Source organism: Myotis brandtii, unplaced genomic scaffold, assembly GCF_000412655.1.
Source record: "Myotis brandtii unplaced genomic scaffold, ASM41265v1 scaffold154, whole genome shotgun sequence".
Lineage (NCBI taxonomy): Eukaryota > Metazoa > Chordata > Mammalia > Chiroptera > Vespertilionidae > Myotis > Myotis brandtii.
In genome coordinates this window covers 2,845,904-2,869,197 of record NW_005355584.1, presented here as the reverse complement: position 1 = coordinate 2,869,197, position 23,294 = coordinate 2,845,904, and the positions used below count along the sequence as shown (strand labels likewise).

Genomic DNA, 23,294 nt, shown 5'->3' with positions numbered 1-23,294 from the left:
ACACACACACACACACACACACACACACACACACACAAACACACAACCATATCCGCTCTCAATAGCACACTTATTCACTGAGAAATTAACTACTTATATCCATTTTGTTCCCTTTTAAATAATAAAATATCATCTGAATTGCTTAACAAATTACAGCCACCCACCTGGCTGGCTTTGCCCCAGTATTTAGCATACCTATAGCACTTTGGATTTGCCAAGTGCTTTATAATTCTTATTCTCTTGGCTATCACGCTTCTGATGAGTAGCCCTATTTCAAGGGTACGTTATTATCTTCTGGTTGCTTCTATAAATCACTCAGTAGGAGAAATAAAGGATCAGGTGGGATGTCCTTGCACATTAGTTTGAGAGTTTTATTCAGAGGATTCATATTTCAACCAAGTGGAAAACTTTGGAATAAATAGTATAATGTGAATTAAATCACCATTACTTTCTTCACAATGTATACTTATGATTCATGTGAAACTGCTATTCAACTTTCTAAAGCCAACTTTCTGCTCAAACAGACTTGTCAGTAAATCACTGATCCGCTGATGATTTTTCAGATTCCATGACATCTTTTTTTCTTCTTTTATATCACATCATGGACTCTGGGTCTGCTGAGATAGTCATATTTCATCTTTAGCTAAGTAATACAAACCTGGGTATATTGAGTGCACATTTAGATTTTTTTCTGATTTTTCAATAAGTACACTTTCAGAAATATATCAGTTATGAATCATGTTGCCTTTAGCATTTTTCAACGTCATTTGCTTATATCTGCCGATTATACATCAATATATCTCAGAACTTCAGAAGCAGTAAATGACATATTATACATGAAACTGCAAATCAACAGCCAGTATCGACTGCTGTTTGTATAATACAGTATTATCCACCATTATTCTCCACACGAACCCTTCAGACTGTGAACACTAATTCATTTAGTACTGCCACACAGATCCATCACCTGTCTCAATTCTATTCTATGATCTTGCACGTCTTTCCCTATTTCCAATGCTCATTTAAATTTTAACAACCATTTCATAAACAATACTCACTTCAAGAGCCTATACCATCTATTGTAATCCACAGATTTCTTCAGGAGTGTGCAATGAAAAAATAGTGAGAAGACTTAGTTTTTACTAGTCCTAGGACAAGCACATCCTTTATTTCCTATTATAGTCTAGACTCTTTCACAAAACTGGATAATTATATCTATTTCTCAAGTACACAATTATTTTAAAACAACTTTAAAAATTAATCATCAAAAGCTATAATGTATAAATTGTTTTTAAATTTCCACAAGCTCCTATTGCACTTGGAATCTATGCAAGCTTCTTCTTTTTTTTTTTTTCCCAATAGGTTTTTATTGATTTCAGAGAGGGGAAGGGAGAGGGAGAGAAAGACCCATTGGTAATCTCCTGCATGCCCTCTTACTGGGGATGGAGCCTGCAACCCAGGCATATGCCCTGATGGGGAATTGAACCAACCACCTCTGGGTACACCAGACGATGCTCAATCCACTGATCCACACCAGCCAGGGCAGATGGCAAGCTTTGTGAGGCTCAAGAATGTATACAGTACTTTTATTGTGTTCTGCATAGCATGTGGTACAGTGCTGGCCATACACGTGAGTTCGTACAATTTGATTATAGATGGATTGGTTCTTCCTCTTATTCATTCAATTAGATGAGGACATAGATTACCAAATGCATTTACCTTGATGGATCTCATTTAACATTTCATTACCTCTTCACAAGTGATTAAGGCATTTGTGTTCAGAGTTTCTTCCTGTAACAAAACATTGGAGAAATAAATAAACAAACAAAACAGGCATACATTAGTGATGGGAGTGAAAGAGTTTTAGGATAAAGCAGTGATGTAATTGTTGAAGAGAAGATTGAGTATATTGAGAAAAGCTGAAACTAAGCAGGAGTTAGCCAAGATAGGCAATAGAGCAGTGGTTCTCAACCTTGGCTGCACATTAGAATCACCTGGGAATCTTTTTAAAATCCTGATTTCTGGGCCTCATCCTCCGGAAATTCTGTTTCTTTCTTATGGGGTGGGGCAACAACATTAGTAACAAAGAAACAGAATTTCCAGAGGATGGGGCCCGGAAATCAGGATTTAAAAAGATTCCCAGGTGATTCTAATGTGCAGCCAAGGTTGAGAACCACTGCTCTATTGCCTATCTTGGCTAACTCCTGCTTAGTTTCAGCTTTTCTCAATATACTCAATCTTCTCTTCAACAATTACATCACTGCTTTATCCTAAAACTCTTTCACTCCCATCACGAATGTATGCCTGTTTTGTTTGTTTATTTATTTCTCCAATGTTTTGTTACAGGAAGAAACTCTGAACACAAATGCCTTAATCACTTGTGAAGAGGTAATGAAATGTTAAATGAGATCCATCAAGGTAAATGCATTTGGTAATCTATGTCCTCATCTAATTGAATGAATAAGAGGAAGAACCAATCCATCTATAATCAAATTGTACGAACTCACGTGTATGGCCAGCACTGTACCACATGCTATGCAGAACACAATAAAAGTACTGTATACATTCTTGAGCCTCACAAAGCTTGCCATCTGCCCTGGCTGGTGTGGATCAGTGGATTGAGCATCGTCTGGTGTACCCAGAGGTGGTTGGTTCAATTCCCCATCAGGGCATATGCCTGGGTTGCAGGCTCCATCCCCAGTAAGAGGGCATGCAGGAGATTACCAATGGGTCTTTCTCTCCCTCTCCCTTCCCCTCTCTGAAATCAATAAAAACCTATTGGGAAAAAAAAAAAAAGAAGAAGCTTGCATAGATTCCAAGTGCAATAGGAGCTTGTGGAAATTTAAAAACAATTTATACATTATAGCTTTTGATGATTAATTTTTAAAGTTGTTTTAAAATAATTGTGTACTTGAGAAATAGATATAATTATCCAGTTTTGTGAAAGAGTCTAGACTATAATAGGAAATAAAGGATGTGCTTGTCCTAGGACTAGTAAAAACTAAGTCTTCTCACTATTTTTTCATTGCACACTCCTGAAGAAATCTGTGGATTACAATAGATGGTATAGGCTCTTGAAGTGAGTATTGTTTATGAAATGGTTGTTAAAATTTAAATGAGCATTGGAAATAGGGAAAGACGTGCAAGATCATAGAATAGAATTGAGACAGGTGATGGATCTGTGTGGCAGTACTAAATGAATTAGTGTTCACAGTCTGAAGGGTTCGTGTGGAGAATAATGGTGGATAATACTGTATTATACAAACAGCAGTCGATACTGGCTGTTGATTTGCAGTTTCATGTATAATATGTCATTTACTGCTTCTGAAGTTCTGAGATATATTGATGTATAATCGGCAGATATAAGCAAATGACGTTGAAAAATGCTAAAGGCAACATGATTCATAACTGATATATTTCTGAAAGTGTACTTATTGAAAAATCAGAAAAAAATCTAAATGTGCACTCAATATACCCAGGTTTGTATTACTTAGCTAAAGATGAAATATGACTATCTCAGCAGACCCAGAGTCCATGATGTGATATAAAAGAAGAAAAAAAGATGTCATGGAATCTGAAAAATCATCAGCGGATCAGTGATTTACTGACAAGTCTGTTTGAGCAGAAAGTTGGCTTTAGAAAGTTGAATAGCAGTTTCACATGAATCATAAGTATACATTGTGAAGAAAGTAATGGTGATTTAATTCACATTATACTATTTATTCCAAAGTTTTCCACTTGGTTGAAATATGAATCCTCTGAATAAAACTCTCAAACTAATGTGCAAGGACATCCCACCTGATCCTTTATTTCTCCTACTGAGTGATTTATAGAAGCAACCAGAAGATAATAACGTACCCTTGAAATAGGGCTACTCATCAGAAGCGTGATAGCCAAGAGAATAAGAATTATAAAGCACTTGGCAAATCCAAAGTGCTATAGGTATGCTAAATACTGGGGCAAAGCCAGCCAGGTGGGTGGCTGTAATTTGTTAAGCAATTCAGATGATATTTTATTATTTAAAAGGGAACAAAATGGATATAAGTAGTTAATTTCTCAGTGAATAAGTGTGCTATTGAGAGCGGATATGGTTGTGTGTTTGTGTGTGTGTGTGTGTGTGTGTGTGTGTGTGTGTGTGTGTATGTTTCTGGTTTTGTCTATGATTGTGCACAGAAAAGAAATAAACAGTTCCAGTTATTTTATTTGAAAACTGTATTATGAATAAAGTGGATAGTTGAATTGAATTCAACTACTCTGCATTCATCACCCATATATATACCCAATGCTATGTCTGGTAACTAGAATACATTAGGGGTCCCTCACAGTCTTGAGCTGGAAGATATATATGGGAAAAGTATTGTGGAATGTAGTTAAGACTGTAAGAAACCTAGGCAACTACCCAGCCTATACCTGTTTTCACCCTCAGGGAGTTGAATAATGCCTTTGGGTGAGTGGTTTGTTGGGGCCCTGGAGCGGTCTCTCTGATCCATCTGTAGTTCAGACTGCTGAAATCGTACCTTAGTGATAATTTTGAAGGTAAGAAAATACCTGTCACAAATCTTAGAATAAATTGTGTGAAGCTTACATTTACAAACCATTGACCCAGCTCCAAGAAAATCTGGAATTATAAATTATTAATGTTCTGGTTGCTTGTGTGATTTACAGTAAAGAGCATCTCAAAACAGCATTTTGTAAAAAGTAGGAAGGGCCCCACTGTTGTTGGTATCAGCTCAGAGGATCTTTTCTGCTGGGTGACATAACAGTGTTTTTTTCCTAATAACACCTCTGCAGGTTCATACACTGACATGTTACAGAGCTTGTTTTCAACCTGGTCATGGAATTGGGAGGCATAGAATATTCTCAACCTCCTGAAGAGGAAAAGAAAACTTCAAGGCAATTCCTTAATTTTTAACTAAAAATATCCTAATTGCTAATAAATGATAATGTTTATAGCTTGCCATATTTCAAATGTTTCTCTTATTATAAAATAGATTGCTGTTATCTTGTAGTCCAATAAATAAATATATCTGACCTAGCCATTTTGGTTCAGTGGACAGAGCGTCGGCCCTCAACTGAAGGGTCCCAAGTTCCATTCTGGTCAAGGGCTTGTACCTCTTTTGCAGGCTCGATAAGAGGCATGTGTGGGAGGCAACCAATCGATGTGTCTCTCTCACATCGATGTTTCTCTGTCTCACCCTCTCCCTTCTACTCTCTAAAAATCAATGGGAAAATGTCCTCAGGTGAGGATTAACAATAAATAAATAAACAAACAACTTCCTTAATTTTAGTCTTTTGTCAATTAAAATGACCAATATTTGATTACTCTGGTATTGGTCTTAATTCATAAAGAAATTCATTCTGATAACTTTTTTTTCTTAATCTATGCAGTTATTTCAGTCTCATTATTTGCACTCATTTTGTTCTGACTTGAAATTTTAGGATCAGCTCTTGACATCCGATTAATTAAAAACCAGACATGCAGCTTAGGTTATTTTCAAGAGGAAAGGAAAGGAACTCTATGGTGTGCTAAGAACTTCTTCCCATTGTTTATACTTATTTTTTTTAAATGGAATCCTGGCAGCAAATAATACCACAATCTGTAAATAATAACCTTTTGGGGATGACTAGAGGGGCAGCAAATTGACAACGGCGCTTATAATTAATAGTGTGGGAGTCAGTAATGTTACATGAATTATTTAGTTTTATATTTCCATTAGGAAAAAAAAAATCCAGTGTTTGAGCACACAAACATTCTTATTACATCCTGTCACTCAGCTCTAACTGCACCTTATTGAGTGGTTATTTAGAGAAAGATTTTATCTGGGGACAAAAATACCAATTCTGTGGCTCTCCAATAAAACAAAGCAAAACTCTGAAAGAGCAGGTTTCCAGGGAGAAGTCAACCCCCTTGGCTCTCCAGTGAAGTTTATTAGCTCTAAGCCACACTGAGCAATATTTCTTAAATCAAGTGGCAGCTCTACACAGATCCTCCTGAAAGAGTGGGCAGAATCAGTGCAATGATATTAACCCAAAGTGTGTTGACCGATGGGTGAGGAGCTCTGTTGAAGATTTTGAATTCATTATGGGTGAGCAAACCCGGGCCTTCCTTCAACTATTCTTTCCTTCCCAGCTCTCCAACAGCTCAGGGCATGCTGAGAACCCAATGGAAACATAAAAAAAGCAGTTTAAAAAGGCAACTCCTGATCTCACTTACATGTGGAATATGAAAAATCTGAACTTGTGAAAACAGAGAGGAGAATGACAGTTAGCAGGGACTGGGTGGTGGGAGAATTGTGGAGATGGTGTTGAGGAGTACCAATCCTTTAACTAGTAGATAAATCAGTCCTGGAAATTTAATACACAGCATAGTGATTATAGACAATAATACTGTATTGGCCTTTTCCAACACACCTCCCTCTGACCTACCTTGTAATGACATATTTATTTTGTGATCAAACCAGTAAATAATTCTAAGTTTGTTCCACCTAAAAATTAATCTCTGCTATTATATGCAAATTATTAGTTAAAATTCAGGATATTTTTATATTTTAATGTATTATGTTCTCCTGATTTGATGCATACTTGTAAAGGGAATGCAACTCAATATTTCAACCCTGTTTCATAATCTGTGTTAGTTGATATGGTAATTTGATACTTTTATATTTATTAGAATAATGATGATTGTCATTGGTCTTATTGATATTTACTTGATATTCTCTATATGTTCCATTTTTTTGTTTCATATTTTTCTTTTTATTTCAGACTTTTGTTCAATTGTTAGAATTTCCTCTATTGTTTTTTATTCCTCTAATGAGTTTGGAAACAGAATGATATTAAATCAAATATATGGTTATTTTTTAAAAATTGGAGAATCTTTATCTTGAACATTATACCAATATATTTGGAATTTCATATTTTTAGATCAAATGGATAATTTCTGAGAAAATATAAAGTATGAAAAAATAGAATACAACATGTCAAGCATATAGGGCCAAAAATCATAGAAGTTATTTAAGAAGTATTCTAGTTTGATCTATAATTCTGGAAATTGGCTTCATTACCAGTAACTTAAATGGAAAGTTCTTCCAAACTTTCAATTAAAGTTAATTTCTATTTTATTAAGTCTTCTGGATGACAGGAAAAGGTAGACATTTTCTCAGTCTGATATGTGTATCCCTTATCCCTAAAAAAACAAAAAATAAAATTAATAATAAAGTAAATACAGTCCACACTTAATTGTAAAGAAAGATGTAAATTCACTCATGCATTTAAAGAACTACATAGTGGCAAAATAAAGTTTATCTTAACCCCCTGGAACTGTGTATTTTTAAATAATGGAATTTATAGATGAACACGGTCTAGACCCAAGGCCATATCTCATAGGAATGTAATGAGGTCCAGCAAGTTACCAAGGTGCTAGTCTACAGAAGCAGCAAGCCCACACTAATAGTTTTGCATGTCTGTCTGTTTTTCTTTATTTGGGTTTTCTCTTGTCAGCAAAATGAACTAATTAGGGTATTACTCTAAACCTGGTTTCAAGCCCAAATTTGTTAGAGATTCTAGCCTGCAATTTTATTGTTTCCTTTTTCTTTTTGGATCAATTCCAAGTAAACTTTTTCTGTTTATTAACTGTAGGTTTGACTGGAAGCAGAAAAAAAAAAAGATCTAAAGAAAGAGACTCATGAATCTTCTTACTATTTTGCCATCAGCAGAAAATGCCATGTCAGGAGGCAAACTTGAAGACTCACATTCAGTGAAGGGAGGACACTTACTGAAGTGTATTAATGTAGCGCCTGTATCTTATCAAAGAACCCAAAGATTAAACCATCTAACTCTTAAAAGTATTAAAAACATGCAAAATAGAGCCAGCAATATAAGGTAGTCCCTTCCAGCTGACTGCATTTTATTTGTGAAGTGTATAAAATGTTTTCACACTCTGAAATCATTTTCAGATATTCAACAATTTCCTGAAATGGTTAGCAGTTCCTTTAAAGAGGTAATCACCAGCCCTTGAGCTATATGACATAAAAATGTGCATATACAAGGACTATTTTCAAAGGGCAGAATACAAATAGATCTGCTTATGCCCCACACATCATCAAACAATTGCTTTTTCCTAATACATGTTCTGCTGGAGAAAGGCACACGATTCTAGTCCATTCCATTATTTAATTCCAGATGACTCACTCCAGTCTCAAAACTTCTGAAATGAATCCTTCATTTAAGGGCAATTACATATGTAAATATAGTCATTTAACTTTAGTTACCATGTGTTGAGCATTCTGATTAGAACCAGCATCTTCCTTTTGATGCATGCAGTCACTTTTTTTAATATGAAGATAGCAAAAGTCTTTTGAAGTTTCCAGGAAAAATACATCTACATGAACAGAAAAAAATCCATCACTTGGTTTTGTTATTAAATGATTTTTCTTTGTGCTTCCACATCTACATCTACCTTTTATAACTGCATGCTTTTCCCATACTGTATTACCCCTACATGAATATGTATGTTTGTCTTTCATGGGGATACTGTCCCAGCTCAGGTTCCAGACATTCACCATGGCTGTTAAGAAATTGCCATTTGGACTAAACTCAGTCCCTGTATTAGTCTGCAAAGGCTGCCATAAGAAAGCAACACTGACTGGTGGCTTAAACAACAGAAATTTATTTTCTCCCAGTTTTGGAGGCTAGAAGTCTGAGATCAAGATGCCTACAGGGTTCGTTCCTTCCAAGGGTCAGGACGGCGAGTTCTATTCAGGCCTCTCGTCTTGTAGAAGGCCATGTTTGCTCTGTTGTCGCCTCATCTTTCTGTCAGTAGCTTTGTTCAGATCTTCTTATGCTTATAAAGACACCAGTCATTGGATTAGAGCTCAGTCTAATGACCTCAACCTAACTTCATTACCTCACCAGAGACCCTATCTCCAAACACTGTCACATTCTGAGGTGCTGGGGGTTAGCATTTCAGCACATGAATTTCAGGCTAGGCTTTTGTTACAGGGGACTTGGGGGTAATCTCTGAATAGGACATGAAACATTTGACACCACTAAGGAATTATTTTTCCTTCCTGGTAAAGCACAAAGCTAGTAGATTATCTCTTGCTCTTAAACATGGTTGGTATTGTCTTTATGCACTTCTTAAAACACAATTGCAAATGACCCTGAGACTGAATAAAATTTGTACTTTGCTGTTTAAACCCCTCTGTTTAGGAATCAACTTGATTCTATTTTTGGTTTATACGCCTTTAACAAGAGATATAATATAAAGCTTTCTGCTTTATATTTCCAATGACACAAGAGAAAGTAATCATGGGATTTTACCCTGGATCCCCAGCTTTTTCCTCCTGAAAAGGAATATAATATGAATAAAGTTTGTCACTTAGCCACATAAATAGAGCTAAAGGAAATTGCAATTGGATGCCCTTATCAATCATCAGCCATGAGTTGGGATCCTGGCAACCAAGTTTATTTACTATTGTTACTAGTAATAATAACTCATGTCTTATATTATTTTTGGTGTTTTTTAATTACTTCCATCATCATTTTTTTCTGATACTTGAATCTGTTTTTTCAGTTTTATTGAGGTATAATTGACAAGTACAAGTGTAAGGAATTTCACATGTATGACATGATGATTTAATCTACATGAACATTGTGATTGGATCACCCCATCCAGTTAATTAACACATCCATCACCTCATACATTTACCTTTATGTTTTTGGTGACAACACTTACATTCTACTCTTGTAGCCAATTTTAATTATACAGTGTGGTGTTATGAAGTATTAGCACCATGTTATATGTTAGATCCTCAGACCTTATTCTTAATTATATAAGCAAAAGTTTGTACTTTTTACCAACCTCTCCCTTTTTCTCCCACCTCCCGTTTCTGGTAACCACTTTTCTCCTCTCTATTTCTATGAGTTTGACTTTGTAAATTTTTTTGAGATTACACATATGAGTTTCAGTGACAATTGTGTAACTATGCTGTGTGAAAACTATAAATCCCTGGATAAGTGCAAATATTGCAACCTACAATGTTATATAAAGTTTCCAAATTATTTTGCCAGTTGTCTTCTATCTTTAGACTTTGCCTATGATGTTTACTGAGATGTGAAGAATTTTCACTTTTGAATTCTGTAACTATATTAGTCTGCCTTTTTAAAATTTTTATTTTACTTGACTTTTTCCATCACCATTTATCCCCTCTATGCCATCTTCCACCCCCCTGCCCCACCTTGATCACCACACTGTTGTCTATGTCCATGAGTTCTCTTTTTTTTCTTTTTTGCTCAATCCCCACCACCACCAGAGCTGTCTACCTGTTTTCTATGAGTCTGTCTCTATTTTGTTTAATAGTTCAATTTGTTCATTAAATTCCACATATGGTACTTGTCTTTCTCTGACTGGCTTATTTCACTTAGCCTAATGTTCTCCAGGTCCATCCTTGCTCTTGCAAAGGGTAACACTTTCTTTGTCTTCACAGCAGAGTAGTATTACATTGGGTAAATGTACCACAGTTTTTTTATCCATTCAACTACTGATTGACACTTGGGCTGCTTCCAAATATTGATTATTGTAAATAATGCTGCAATGAACATAGGCGTACATATATTCCACCAAAAGCAATGAGAAAAAGAAGGGTAGGTAATCCACCTTTTCCCCCCTCATTGCTATTGGTGTGGTAGTATTGTGATGTGCATTGACTTCCATGTAGAGAAAATGGCTTTTCTGAACATGCATGATGTTGTAATATTTAAAACATAAAACAAAGTTGAAAACAATATAAATATGAGTATAGTTTGCAAAAAAAAAAATGCAAAAACCCAAAAAGAAAATTACTGACTTTCTAAGGTTACTACGGTATGGCAAAAACCATATGTGAGTGGACCGTCCTTGAAAGGCTTAAGAGAAAAAAGAGAAGTGAAAGTAACAGCTACCTTCGAGGTCCTGTGACGTTAGCTAACAGCAGAGCATGTTAAACCCATAAATCACTCTGCAAATGCAAAGTGTTATAACTCACAGTGACAGATGAAGGTGGTATCTCGAGATAGAGTCTGCTCATGGTTCTACATGTGCAAATAATGCATTTCCTCCAAATGGAGCGAAAATAGAAATGGAGGTAAATTGCCCTCTTTCTGTGACGTGTTTTCTGCATCAATCAAATCTATCACACAGTGGAGTACAGTGAGAGGCCATATGCACACGAGCAAAGGAGTATTTGCTATGAATCTTTTATCTGAATTTTACTTGGAGGGAGAATCTGTTGTATGACTTCATAGTCATGCCATAGCTGTACTCAGCCTGATGACGCTCTTTCGTTTCCAGCTTTGGTCTAGAATGAGTTTTGCTCATCTTTAGAAATCAGATCCACTTTCAGAAGATGAGAACGCCCCAATTTTACAAATGCGAAATTGTACAGAGTTTGGAAAACACACAATTTGTAATACTTGAGTTACACAAGTGACCTTCCTATGTCTATGGCAGACTACTTTGAATTGGACACTTATTTTTATACAAAACTTTACTTCCTTTATTTATTAAACACTTACTGAGCTTGCTGTGAGTACAACAAGTCAGCCAAGCATACTGAATGCAAACATTTAATAATTCAGAGTTGCAACCTTGGTGCAGCTTATGCCAGTGTGTTTGTGAATATCCTTGTATGTTCAAAAACCTCTTGCTATGTGATAGTCAGGATTCTGGACAGTAAGGCATACACAGACAGATCTGATACTTACTGGCCCTGTTGCTTTTCTAAGCCTTAATTTGAAATCTGTAAAATAAGTTATTTACTCACACATTGGTTTTGAGAGGTACCCAAGGGGATAAAATTAAATTCTTCACCCCAATGACAGGTACATAGTAAGCACTCAATCAATAACCACATGAGATTTTTAAAGATTTTTTTTTTGTCAGAACATTTTTTAACTGCTCATATTTTTGTGTTTATTTTCCTTAGGTTGGAGGAGCAACAAGATACTTATTTCCATATATAGATGTCATTTCTATATCATCTCCCACAGACTTAAAGATGCATTCCATTTGTTCAATCCATGTTTAATGAGCAACCACTTAATGCAAGAAAACTATGTGTTAAAATATTGAAACCTCTCAAGAAAGCCGAGAAGTAGGTATGGATGGCTTCATTTCACAAGGGGCGAAACGGAGCCTCAGAGACGTTGATTGGCGCACCCCCCTCCACACAGAGTTGACACTTGAAGAAAAGGTGCCTCTAACGTGGAAGCCCCTGCTCTGCTTAGTACCACACAGTGTCTCCCCGTCTCCCCTTTCATAAGGGTCAGAAGGTAAGGATCAGAGCTGCGGCGGCTTCTGTCTCCACGCCCACGTCATTGTGAGCTGGCTGTTTGGCCGTTGGCGCCCCCACGGCTCGGTGACCACAGCGGTGACCACGCGCCCCCACGGCTCGGTGACCACGGCGGTGACCACGGCTCGGAGACATGGCAGCGGTGACTGCGCTGTGCCGGAAGGCATGGGACTACGTGAAGACCAAGGAGTTTCGGGATTATGTGACCAGCACACACCTTTGGGGTCCCGTATTCAACTGGGGCCTGCCGCTGGCTGCCTTTAAGGACATGAAGGCGTCCCCGGAGATCATCAGCGGCCGCATGACCACGGCGCTCATCTTCTACTCGCTGGCCTTCATGCGCTTCGCTTACCGCGTGCAGCCCCGCAACCGGCTGCTGATGGCCTGCCACGGCACCAACGTGGTGGCGCAGAGTGTGCAGGGCAGCCGCCTGCTCATCCACCGCTACGGCGGCGGCCTGAAGGCGGCTGCTGACACCGACATGGACACCAACACCGACACCAAAGCCGACACCGACACCGACACCACGGAGTGTGAGAGCGAGTGCGTCTGCGACCCTGGGGAGAGCGGCTTCTTCTAGGTGGCCGCCGGCCCCCACCTGCAGGCCCCGACGTGAGATTCATAAAGGCTGAGACGGCCCCATCGAATCTTGGCAGCTTGCCAGCTCCGAACTGTTATTCTTCCGAAAGACGAATAAAAGTTTGGGTTTGACTCTAAGATAGTGCAAATCTCATTTAAACCTGCAGGTTGGTTAATAAAAAATAGAAAGTAGCACAGAAAAAAAATAGAGAAAAAGATAAAGATTTGAATATCAATTGTGTAATTGTGGTGGGGTTTTTTTTGTTGTTGTTGTTTTTTAAGTGTGCCACTGGAACTATAGTTCCAAGCAGGCAAGAACTTTTAGGTGTACTCTATGGTCCCAAATAACTCCTCAATAAACTTTGGTTGGATAAATACCTGGAATATAAGAAGCTATATGTGATCCCCAACTCTGTGCAGTTGATGTCAAAACCTGTACTATATGGAATTAAGAGAAGGTAGGGAGGAGATTGGGAATTAGGTCGGGGGGACATGTTGGTTGGAGAGCACTGAGCAGGGAGGAGAATGAGGAGGACTTGGCATGCATGCTCTAGCGAAGGCAAGGAGCTGGCAAGGTAGACCAGGTGGCTTGAACCATCCCTCCATGTGGCCAGAGAAAACAACATCAAGGGGGATCTGCAGCCCAGTTTCACGGGGCCCTGAACAGTGGGTTGACATTATCCTGTAGAAGCTGGAGGGTGGGACTAAGTACAGAGAGGAATTTAATGGCCATTCAGAGCTTCTTTCTTTGACCCGCTGGGCTTCAATGTTGTGCGTCTCCATAAGCCAGGAACGCTGGCTTTGCATTCTATCAGTACATATGCTCGGTACCATCTAGAAATACAGAGACGTGGAACTATGGAAATGTCTTCAAAGAAACTCGCAAGGCAGGGGTTTCCTTACCCCCTGCAGAGACATCTTCTGTCCAAGGGGAAGGATTCCTTGTCATGATTTATGATGCAATGTTTCTGAGGTAGGACTGACTGAGAGATCAGACCGCCAGAATTCCGTGGGACAATGCCTGCCCAGGGGGCTGTGCTGGGCCCGGGGCTGTTTTCACATTCACAGAGGTGCCGCCCTCTTTGTTTTCAGGGGTGTTGTGGCAGTTTCTGCAGGAGCTTTGCAGGGCTCCAGGGCTGGCACTTCTTCTGAGCGGATAAATCAGGAGAGGAAGTGTTATCTTTGTGAGAACGCAGGAGGGTGCGCTGACTATGCGGAACACAGGGAGCGAAATCCTGAACACTGATTCGTTTTGATCTGTTTGCAGGCATGTGTCTTAGGGCACGTTGAATGCCGCTTGGCTGGGATATTCTGGGCTACCTAGTGGTTACAAAATGGGCTGTGACATTTACCTACGTTATTTGCATGTCTCTTCTAGCTTAATAAAAATAAAGTCCTTCCTCCGCTGTTTTTTGTCCTATGCAACCTCTCTCACTCCTGCCTTTTTACAGTTGAGTTTATAGAAATGGGACATTTGTTCACTGGATAATGCACCCTTGCAAAACAGGCCAGTCACCAGTCATGTGGAGCTTCAGTAGAAATAGTCTCCCCAGATATCTCCATCCCTCCCTTTCCTCCTCCTCCTCCTCCTCCTCCTCCTCCTTCTTCTTCTTCTTCTTCTTCTTCTTCTTCTCTCTCTCTCTCTCTCTCTCTCTCTCTCTCTCTCTCTCTCTCTCTCTCTCTCTCTCTCTCTCTCTCTCTCTCTCTCTCTCTCTCTCTCTCTCTCTCTCTCCCTGCCTCAGAATCCAAAAGGGCAATTTTTGTGCTTATCCTAGTTACCCTCCTTATAGCATTGCCTGATCTTTCTTTTATACTTTTTTTCTCTCACTTCTTCGCTGCCAGGTCTCCCACACCCGTGGCTACTCTTTTCCAGTCTTCACAGGGGCTTCTTTTCTGCTCACCCTCAAATGTCCCTGTGCCTTTGTTCCCTCTCTGATTCACTCCGCATAGTTACCCAAGTCAATTCCATTTCTTCTCGCTGCTGCTATCTTCCAAATCCCTACTTAGACTTTTATCTCCTAAAGCCCCACAGACAAAGGAACACAGTGTTTCCAAATTTTAGCTCACTTTTTTCTTTTCAATTTAGCTGATAGTCTTGTTTCCTGACTCCCAGTTGTACTACACAGACCTGAGAATCTTTTTTAACCCTTTCATTCCTTTATCCACACACCCATTCATTCCCTCAGTATCCTAAAAGGAGCCTATGGAGGGGCAACTCCTTTCCAAGGCATTTTTGATACTAAAGCTAGAAGTATCTTCCTTTTCATTATTATCACCTAGCTTTAAACTCTTTGATGCCTTCCCTCTGCTGCAGGATAAATCCCAACTCCTAATTCCTTTCCATGCCTGTTCTCACACGTGGGATCTCACTTTCTGCCTTCTGGCTGCAGTGAATTTACATTAACCTCACTGCACGTTACTGAGCACAGAGCCCTTGGCCTCCACCACAAGCCTTCGGGTGGGTTTTGGTCAGGAGCTTATGGTAGACCCCTGATGTCCTCCTTCCTGAACTCTTGCTACCGCCCTCTAAGGCCACTGGGGACTGTACCTGGCTCTTGGCTGTGGACCCTGATGGATCTAAGCTATTGTGGTTCAGAAAGTGTTTCATTGATCTATCATCAAATAAGTTTATTTGTGGTGACAGAATGTTTTAAAGATGAAATAGAAAATAGAGTGCATTACACGTCATTGTAAGCAACATTTCTTGAAGCCTTTGTTGAAACCCACTTATAAGCAACATTAATCTCATCCTTCTTGCCAGCAATATTTTCTCTGCTTCTTTTAGACATTGTGCCTGTTGCACAGGCCACCCATACTGGCTGTAGCTTTATTAGCCAGAAGATGAACTGAACACGCAAAGGAGGGCAGAGATGGGAGAATCACAGAAAAAGGGAGACAATTGTAGGATTAAAAGCCATGATGCTTGCCATTCCTCTGAATAATGCATTACATGTCCTTGTATTGTAAGTGATAATAACTTAATTTTTTAAAGCTGTGTAATAGTCTATTGTATGAATGTGCCATTATGTGTGTATGTGTGTGTCTGTATTCCTATCTATATAGTTTTTAACTTAACAGTGCATCATCACTATTAAAAATATGGTATTGAACATATTTTTAATATTGATATTGATTTTTGCCTGTAAGTCTCATGTTAAAGCAGGCATATTTATAATTTTTAATTTTGTGTATAAAATGACACAAGTGCATAGACATGAAAATGTAATTAATGGGTTGTATAACTAGGCTTCAAAAGATTGTCAAAGGAAGCTTTACAAGTTATTAGATATGTGAAACATTGCAGATGATTAAAATGCTCGAATGACCAATTTTGCCTTTAAAATATCTCCTCCAAAACATGAGGGAAATATAGTTAGAAAAAAATTAGGGCATAAAGTCTTAAAGCAAAGAAAAAAACAAAACCTTTGTCAACTCATCATTACTAGGAGGGCACACCACAAACCCTTCAATTGCATCGTATAAGTATGCAAGAGCTGCGATATATGGGAGTTTTGTTGCAATACGGTTATATGGTGGGATAATCTTTTCTGTCGGTTTATTTTCAGAAAGCAATTCTCTGCACACATCTCTTGATGTTTTTGCACTAGCTTCCAACTCTGCTGGGAACTTTTCCTCTCTCTAAGACTGCCACTAAGTTATTAGCTATGGCTGCAGGCCACACACTGAATGAAGTGGTTCTCTGTCAGGGGTTAAGTATCCAAAGTTTTAAAGACAAAGAAGGTTGCAGAACTTTCTTTATGTAAATTACTGTACACTTATAAGTTTCTTGTCTAAAGAAAATAAGGGATTTGTGAAAATTGGGTATATCATAAAGGATATAAAGATTTATGTATGAAAAATAGCATTCAGTTTATGTAAATAGAGCAATAATATAAAGGAAAAGGATAATAAGATTATTTTTTAAACCTTGAGAATGTTCATTAGGATTTGGAATATTAAGTATTCGTTTATGCATAATATTTCCATATATTTTCTGTGTTTTTTCATAAAGGTAATGTATACATTTTAAACCAGGGCATTTATTTCTGTGATATAGCACAATACACAATGATTTTTTAGTAGTTAAAAAAAAAGAGAGATGGCATTGAAAACATTTTTAGGGGTTTCTCTGGAAACCAAAGCATGTTAGAAAGCCTCAAATATTTACAAGGAAATCTTTTCAGTCTATATTTAAACTTCTAGTAAGTGTTCATTTAATGTGAGTTCAGATATTTTCCTCCTTCCTAACAGGTGAGCATCCTTCATCAATGCTTCCTGTAATGACTGCCCAGGGAAAAGTACTGAAAAGCTAGCAGGTAACCACATGGTGAAGGCAGTTCTCAAAGTTGTGACCATTCAAACTTCCCAAACCAGACACTTTTTCCTAATACATCAGATTTTCTGACCTGCAGTATTAGTCCTTTAAAGTTTTGGCAATAGAAACAGATCTTGCTCTGAAATATAGAAAACTCTTTCCATGGTTGGTTGCCTTAAGGAGAACACCCTTGTTAAAAGTCAAATTAACTCAGCCTGTGTGGCTCAGTAGTTGAGCATGGACTCAGGAACCAAGAGGTCACGGATTGGATGCCTAGTCAGGGCACATGCCTGGGTTTCCGGCTCAGTCCCCAGTAGGGGGTGTGCAGGAGGCAGCTGATGATGATGTTTCTCTCTCACTGATGTTTCTATCTCTTTATCCCTCTCTCTCTAAAAATCAATAAAGGAAAAACTTTTTTAAAGAAGCAAAATTACATATTTGTACATATATATACATATACACACACACACACATATACATATATATACACACACATATATATATATATTCAATATATATAATATTATCCAGTATGACATTGGTTAAACTTACAGATTTTTCTCTCTGTATAATTATGTTTCATTTTAAAAGGCCATTGCTAATTTCAGCTGGTCATAAATATTTTGGGTTAATTCCAAGTTAAATGAGCCATTGGAGTATGAATAATATATAGATCTTATTCTTCTCCCTGTACTAATGAATACATTTTTTAAATAAATAATCATCCTTTCCCATATTCCTATTTGACAAAGCGTCTGAGAAGGTAATTTAATAGGAGATATACACTGTACAATTTCTATTCAATTTCATTTCCTTGTGGTAAAAATATTTGGAAATTTAGTCATGGATTTTTTGAATTTCCTTCATAATAGGAAAGAATGAGTGCATTATAGAATGACTGTGCTCTTGTATGAGTGAAATACGTGGACCCTATTGTATGTTCCTCTTTGAATGGTAAGAGGTCTCAGGAGACTACCCTAATACAACTAAGGCACTTGTTTGCAGGACTGGGCTTTTACAGGTTTCCCGGGGCAACCGTCATCCTCAATTCATTTAAAATTCACCTGTGCAGAGCACCATGGCATGTGTTGTTTAAATAGGTCACACTCTAATGATATAGTCTGTATTGTGTCAATACCTGTTCACCTATTACTACAAGGTATTTTCTTGTTTTTTCTTGGTTTCCCTCCCAGACTATAAACTCCTCCTCAATTCTACTTGGTTATACTCTTCTTCAACTTCCCAAGTCCCTAAGAGAACATTGGAGATTCATTAAGATTTGCTTAAACAAATTATGAGGGAATTGAATTTTCATGAGAACTTAATTTTACAAGAGTCATTCATCTCATCGATAGTTTTCAATCTCTATGCCACCTTGTCTTTCTTTTTTCCACATTAAGTAGAAGCATCTTAAAGCAGAGACTTCTATTGTTCCCAAATATTTGGTCTCCAGTTTTTTTATTTTTCTAAGATCTCCAATGTGTGGTTGGGTTGATGAGGGATCATGAGAGAGACTACTTTTCCCAGGCTCCTTTGCAACTTGGTGTGACCATGATACTAAATTCTGCATGTGAGATGATGTGATTTGTGCCATTTCAGGCCATGCCCTTAGGCGCAGCGGTTCTCAACCTGTGGGTCGCGACCCCTTTGGTGGTCAAATGACCCTTTCACAGGGGTCGCCTAAGACCATCCTGCATATCAGATATTTATATTACGATTCATAACAGTAGCGACATTACAGTTATGAAGTAGCAACAAAAATAATTTTATGGTTGGGTCACAACATGAGGAACCGTATTTAAAGGGCCAGAAGGTTGAGAACCACTGCCTTAGGGTATCTGTTATGGCAGCCTAAGCTACATCCTAACTACTACTAATATACATAACATGTATCATATTATAAACAAACACTAAACACCAGCCTAGGGTGTTAGATACTACACATACTATCTTTAAGCCTCAGAATATCATAAAGATTGATATCATTATTCCCATATTTTCAAACACTAAAAGAACTCATAGGTATTGAATAATTTGCCCAGGATCACTTATAGTATAGGCATATCCTAATATGGTATGAGCTGACCATAAATGTGTGGACTTATTTCTGGGTTCTATATTCTGTTTCATTGGTCTATATGTCTGTTTTTATGCTATTACCATACTGTTTGATTACTGTAGCTTTATAATATATTTTGAAATCATGAACTATGATGCTGCCAGGCTTGTTCTCCTTCAACAAAATTGCTTTGGCTGTTCAGGGTCTCTTGTGGTTTCACATGTATTTTAGGACAGTTTTTTCTATTTATATAAAAAAATACCATTGGATTTTTATAGAACTGCATTGAATCTGTAGATACTTTGGGTAGTGTGGACATTTTAACAATATTCATTCTTCCAGTCCATGAACACAGGATAGTTTTCCATTTATGTGCATGTTCTTTACTTTCATCAATGTTTACTAGTTTTCAGCATGTGGATCTTTCATGCCCTTGGTTAAATTTATTCTTAAGTGTTTTATTTTTTGATGCCATTATAGATGTGGTTGCTTTCTTAATTTCTTTTTTTTTGATAGTTTGTTGATAGTGTCTAGAAAAGCACTTATTTTTATCTGTTGACTTTATATCCTGCAACTTTATTGAAATCGCTGATTAGTTCTAACAGATGAGTGCTGAAAACATCACTCTTCTCAGCCTACCCCAATATAATTTTATATCTGTTCTTGTAAGTTAAATTGTGAATAAGGGTACTCTGGCCTGCAGCTCAGTTGGTTAGAGTGTCATCCTGATATGCCACGATTTTGGGTTCAATCCCTGGGCAGGACACATACAAGAATCAAACACTGAATGCATAAATAAGTGGAACAACAACTCGATGTCTCTCTCTCTCTCAAATCAATAAATACAAATAAAAATAATTGTGAATAAGAGTGCTTTTATAATACTACATCTAATTCATTGATGCTATGAATACATGATTGGTGCCACTGGGTAATTACTTGCAGGGGCAGACAATGACTCCATATTGAGGTGGATAATGCTAATAGTTTATATATAATTTGGCAGTTTACTCTGTACAAATTAAGTTTTTTAGAAAGATTGAATTTCATTTGAATATGAAAGTGTGATACATCCCTCTAAATTTGTTAGAATAACTCTTAGATATAGTATCTTCTCAACAGTTTAGTTTTCTTTTATGTCATGAAAGAGCAGATGTGTTCACATTTTAATGTTTTAATTTATGAATATCTGTGATTATAAACAGGGTTCTAACATATATTGCAGCTAGTGGATGTACAATTATCCTCAGAGTTGAGCTAATTGATGATTAAAGCACCATTAAATTTAACTGAAAATGCTTAAGAGGGGCTTTTAAAATATATATATATCTTAAACTGGCATAAGCAACTAATAATCCTCCTTTTTTATTTGAAGGTAAAAAGACACAAATAAAGTACTACACAATTCTCATTAATTAGTACAATATACAATAAAAATTGGAACAAAGTTTCTGCAATGCGTTCTTTTTAAAAAAAATTATGGTTTATATTAAATATACAATGTTTCTAGTCCAATTGTGGGGGGGGGGGCGTTCTCCGATAATAAATGGTTGCCATGACATTAGCTCCACCTTAGATTTAGGATTATAACATACTAAACGGGGAAGTGAAAAAACTCAGAGCTACACATTGTCATTGAAAATATTTTGTTTCTTGTGGTGTATTGTTTCAGAATTGACAGCAATAACTCATTATTTGGGGAAAATACTATCTTGAAATAAATTGTAGAGTGTGAATTAAACTCCCCCAAGCAATTCCAAGATGTTGATTCTTATTCTTCTTTAAGTACAACTCTTGGTTTTCTGCAAGTTAATATTTAAATCTTCATCTCTCTATGTTTAATCAATGCTCCATTTTTAATATTTTAACATGACATTGAAATAAAAAGCTCTAGAGGTCTTCTGTAATCAAGTGCCTTTAGTTCCAGGAGCAACAGTTATTTTATCTAATGAAATGCAAGTCCCTGTAGCAACAAAATATTGTGAGAATTCTATTAATTTCCTAAGGAAATTTGTTTTTGTTCTATAGAGTTTTATTAATAGCTAGGCTGGTGAGAGTGGGACTTCCCTCTCTGGGCTCCCAGAGAAAGGAGACCTGCTTGACGGTGACAGACAGTCACTATTGTCTGTCCTCAGAATAGTGTCCTCTCTACTTCCAACGTTTTAGAGAGTGAAATGGACTCAATTTGGGTTCATGAATTTAATTTATATGAAACGTTACAATTGTCAGAGCTCCATGTGACCATCCAGAGTTTTCTGATGGAGACATTTATGGCAGCAATTGTAGCAGAGCTTGTTTTCCACTGTCATTCAGGTGGTCAGAATAAAATAATTAATTAAAGGAAGGACGGAAAGGTTGGGAAGGCACATGGAGGAGTTTAACAGGTGTGGCTCTTGCATGTCAGTAGGAAAGTATGGGATGTTGCTAAGTAGTGAGCTGAGAGATCAGAGTATGGCGTGGAGGTTGGAAGGAGGAGGGATGGGCATTGACAGGTTTCTCACAGATCAATGCTGTAGCTAATTGCATCTCAACTTTTACCATTAAATTTAGTGCAATGCACTTTAATTGGTAGGCAAACCCCTCAGTCCATTTTTTAATGTGTTGATTTTTAACTATGTTAAATGTCTAATCTACAAAATGCTTATTATTTTAAAATAGCCCATGTGTGCAGGACAAGCTTAAGAATTTTTTATTTTAGGGTGGAAAAAAAAAAGAAGAAAAATCCTCAGAGGTTACAGAGATTAAATACCAGTCTTTTAAAAATATAAAATTAATTTCATAATTTGATGGGCCAAAGTCATACTACACAGTATTTAAAAGCAAATGAAATTCAATGTGATATGTTAGGTTTCAAGTAACAGGCAGTCTGACCCCTGACCTCATCAGAGCCCCACCCGGACTGGTTCTAAGTTGCACCCTGTTTGACCTGGAACTGGATCTATTTCAAAGTTGGACTCAGCTGACTCCAGACCCGGTCAGGTTTTTAAGTCGGACCTGATTCAGCTGAGGCAGTTTTCGGACTCTGGCTGTGAAGGAAAGGCTCCAAGAACTCTGAACGCCCTTAACAAGGAAGCTGCCGAGCTGAGACCTGCATCCTGGAGGACTTACCTACCTCCACCTCCACAGGCCAGAGAGCAGCGCCGCGGGGGCTGCCAGGTACCTCCCTCCTGAAGCTGTTGGGGGCGGGGAGGGGGCTCCTTCATTTCCCTCTTCTGACACTAGCACTGCATAAAGGTAAACTGAGGCATGTTACACACTTAAGAGTTTATTTGCACAAATTTGGATTCCAGCCAGGCAACCCCACCCGAAGGGGTTAGGAGGGTTGGCTGACGGATGCTGGGGAGGAGCAGACCTTTCCAGAGAAAAGGTGGGAAGCAAATTATTGATTGGCTGTAGCTTCCAGTCTAGTTGGCTGTTTGTGGCCGGTGGTCCTTCGTGTTTTGATTTTGTAACCTTGAGGCATTTGTAGGCATAGATTGTGGGTAGCTCACATGAGCCCTGGGCAGCATCAGAGCCATATAAGTCTAATGTTCTCCTCAATTAATTGATTTAACAGACCCCAGCTTTATGGCTCCAAGGCTAATACAGTTCTGGTGTTGTCTCTAAGAAAAATGATGCACATTAAAAAAAAACAACAACATAAGGGCATATGTAATAGGGTTTCTGAAGTTTAAGCTCATTGACTTTATGACCAATGGATTTCTGAAGCAAACTATGACTTACCCTGATGAACACAGTCTTGGCGAGTGGCTCAGCCCTATGGGAGTTGGCATTTCCTAGCTGCAAGTCAGATCACCATTTGTTAGGGGCTCCTTCCCGTGCAAAGACTGGCTGTCTTGTTTGTACACTGGGACTCCAAGCGAGGAGACCTGGGAAGTGAGGATGATAGATTATTGATTGGTGGTGACTCAGGGACTTCACTGGATTGTCACCTCCCCGCTCTTCTGTTATCTCTTAAAGTTTTTTCTACATTTTATAATCCTACTAGAGACCCAGTGCATGAAATTCATGCACG

The 23,294-nt window shown here is 38.0% G+C and overlaps 2 protein-coding genes across 4 annotated transcripts in view; both read left to right on the top strand.

Moving 5' to 3' along the window:
- Window positions 1-12,039, top strand: part of TMX3 (thioredoxin-related transmembrane protein 3) — a 59,519-nt gene extending 47,480 nt beyond the window's left edge. The window contains exons 16-17 of one of the 3 annotated variants that reach the window (XM_014535890.1): window positions 2,347-2,418; window positions 11,961-12,039. In XM_014535890.1, coding sequence (XP_014391376.1) covers window positions 2,347-2,403 — 57 coding nt within the window. In that variant the 3' untranslated portion in view covers window positions 2,404-2,418; window positions 11,961-12,039. Of the gene's footprint in view, window positions 1-2,346; window positions 2,419-3,520; window positions 3,659-4,791; window positions 4,879-11,960 lie in introns of those variants that run through there. The other 2 variants (XM_014535889.1, XM_014535888.1) reach the window with 2 other exon arrangements.
- A 242-nt stretch (window positions 12,040-12,281) lies between these two features.
- LOC102262335 (mitochondrial pyruvate carrier 1) lies at window positions 12,282-13,043 on the top strand. Its single transcript, XM_005861556.2, has one exon. It carries the CDS (start codon window positions 12,460-12,462, stop codon window positions 12,904-12,906), a length of 447 nt encoding a protein of 148 aa, XP_005861618.1. The 5' UTR covers window positions 12,282-12,459; the 3' UTR covers window positions 12,907-13,043.
- The last annotated feature ends 10,251 nt before the right edge of the window (window positions 13,044-23,294 follow it).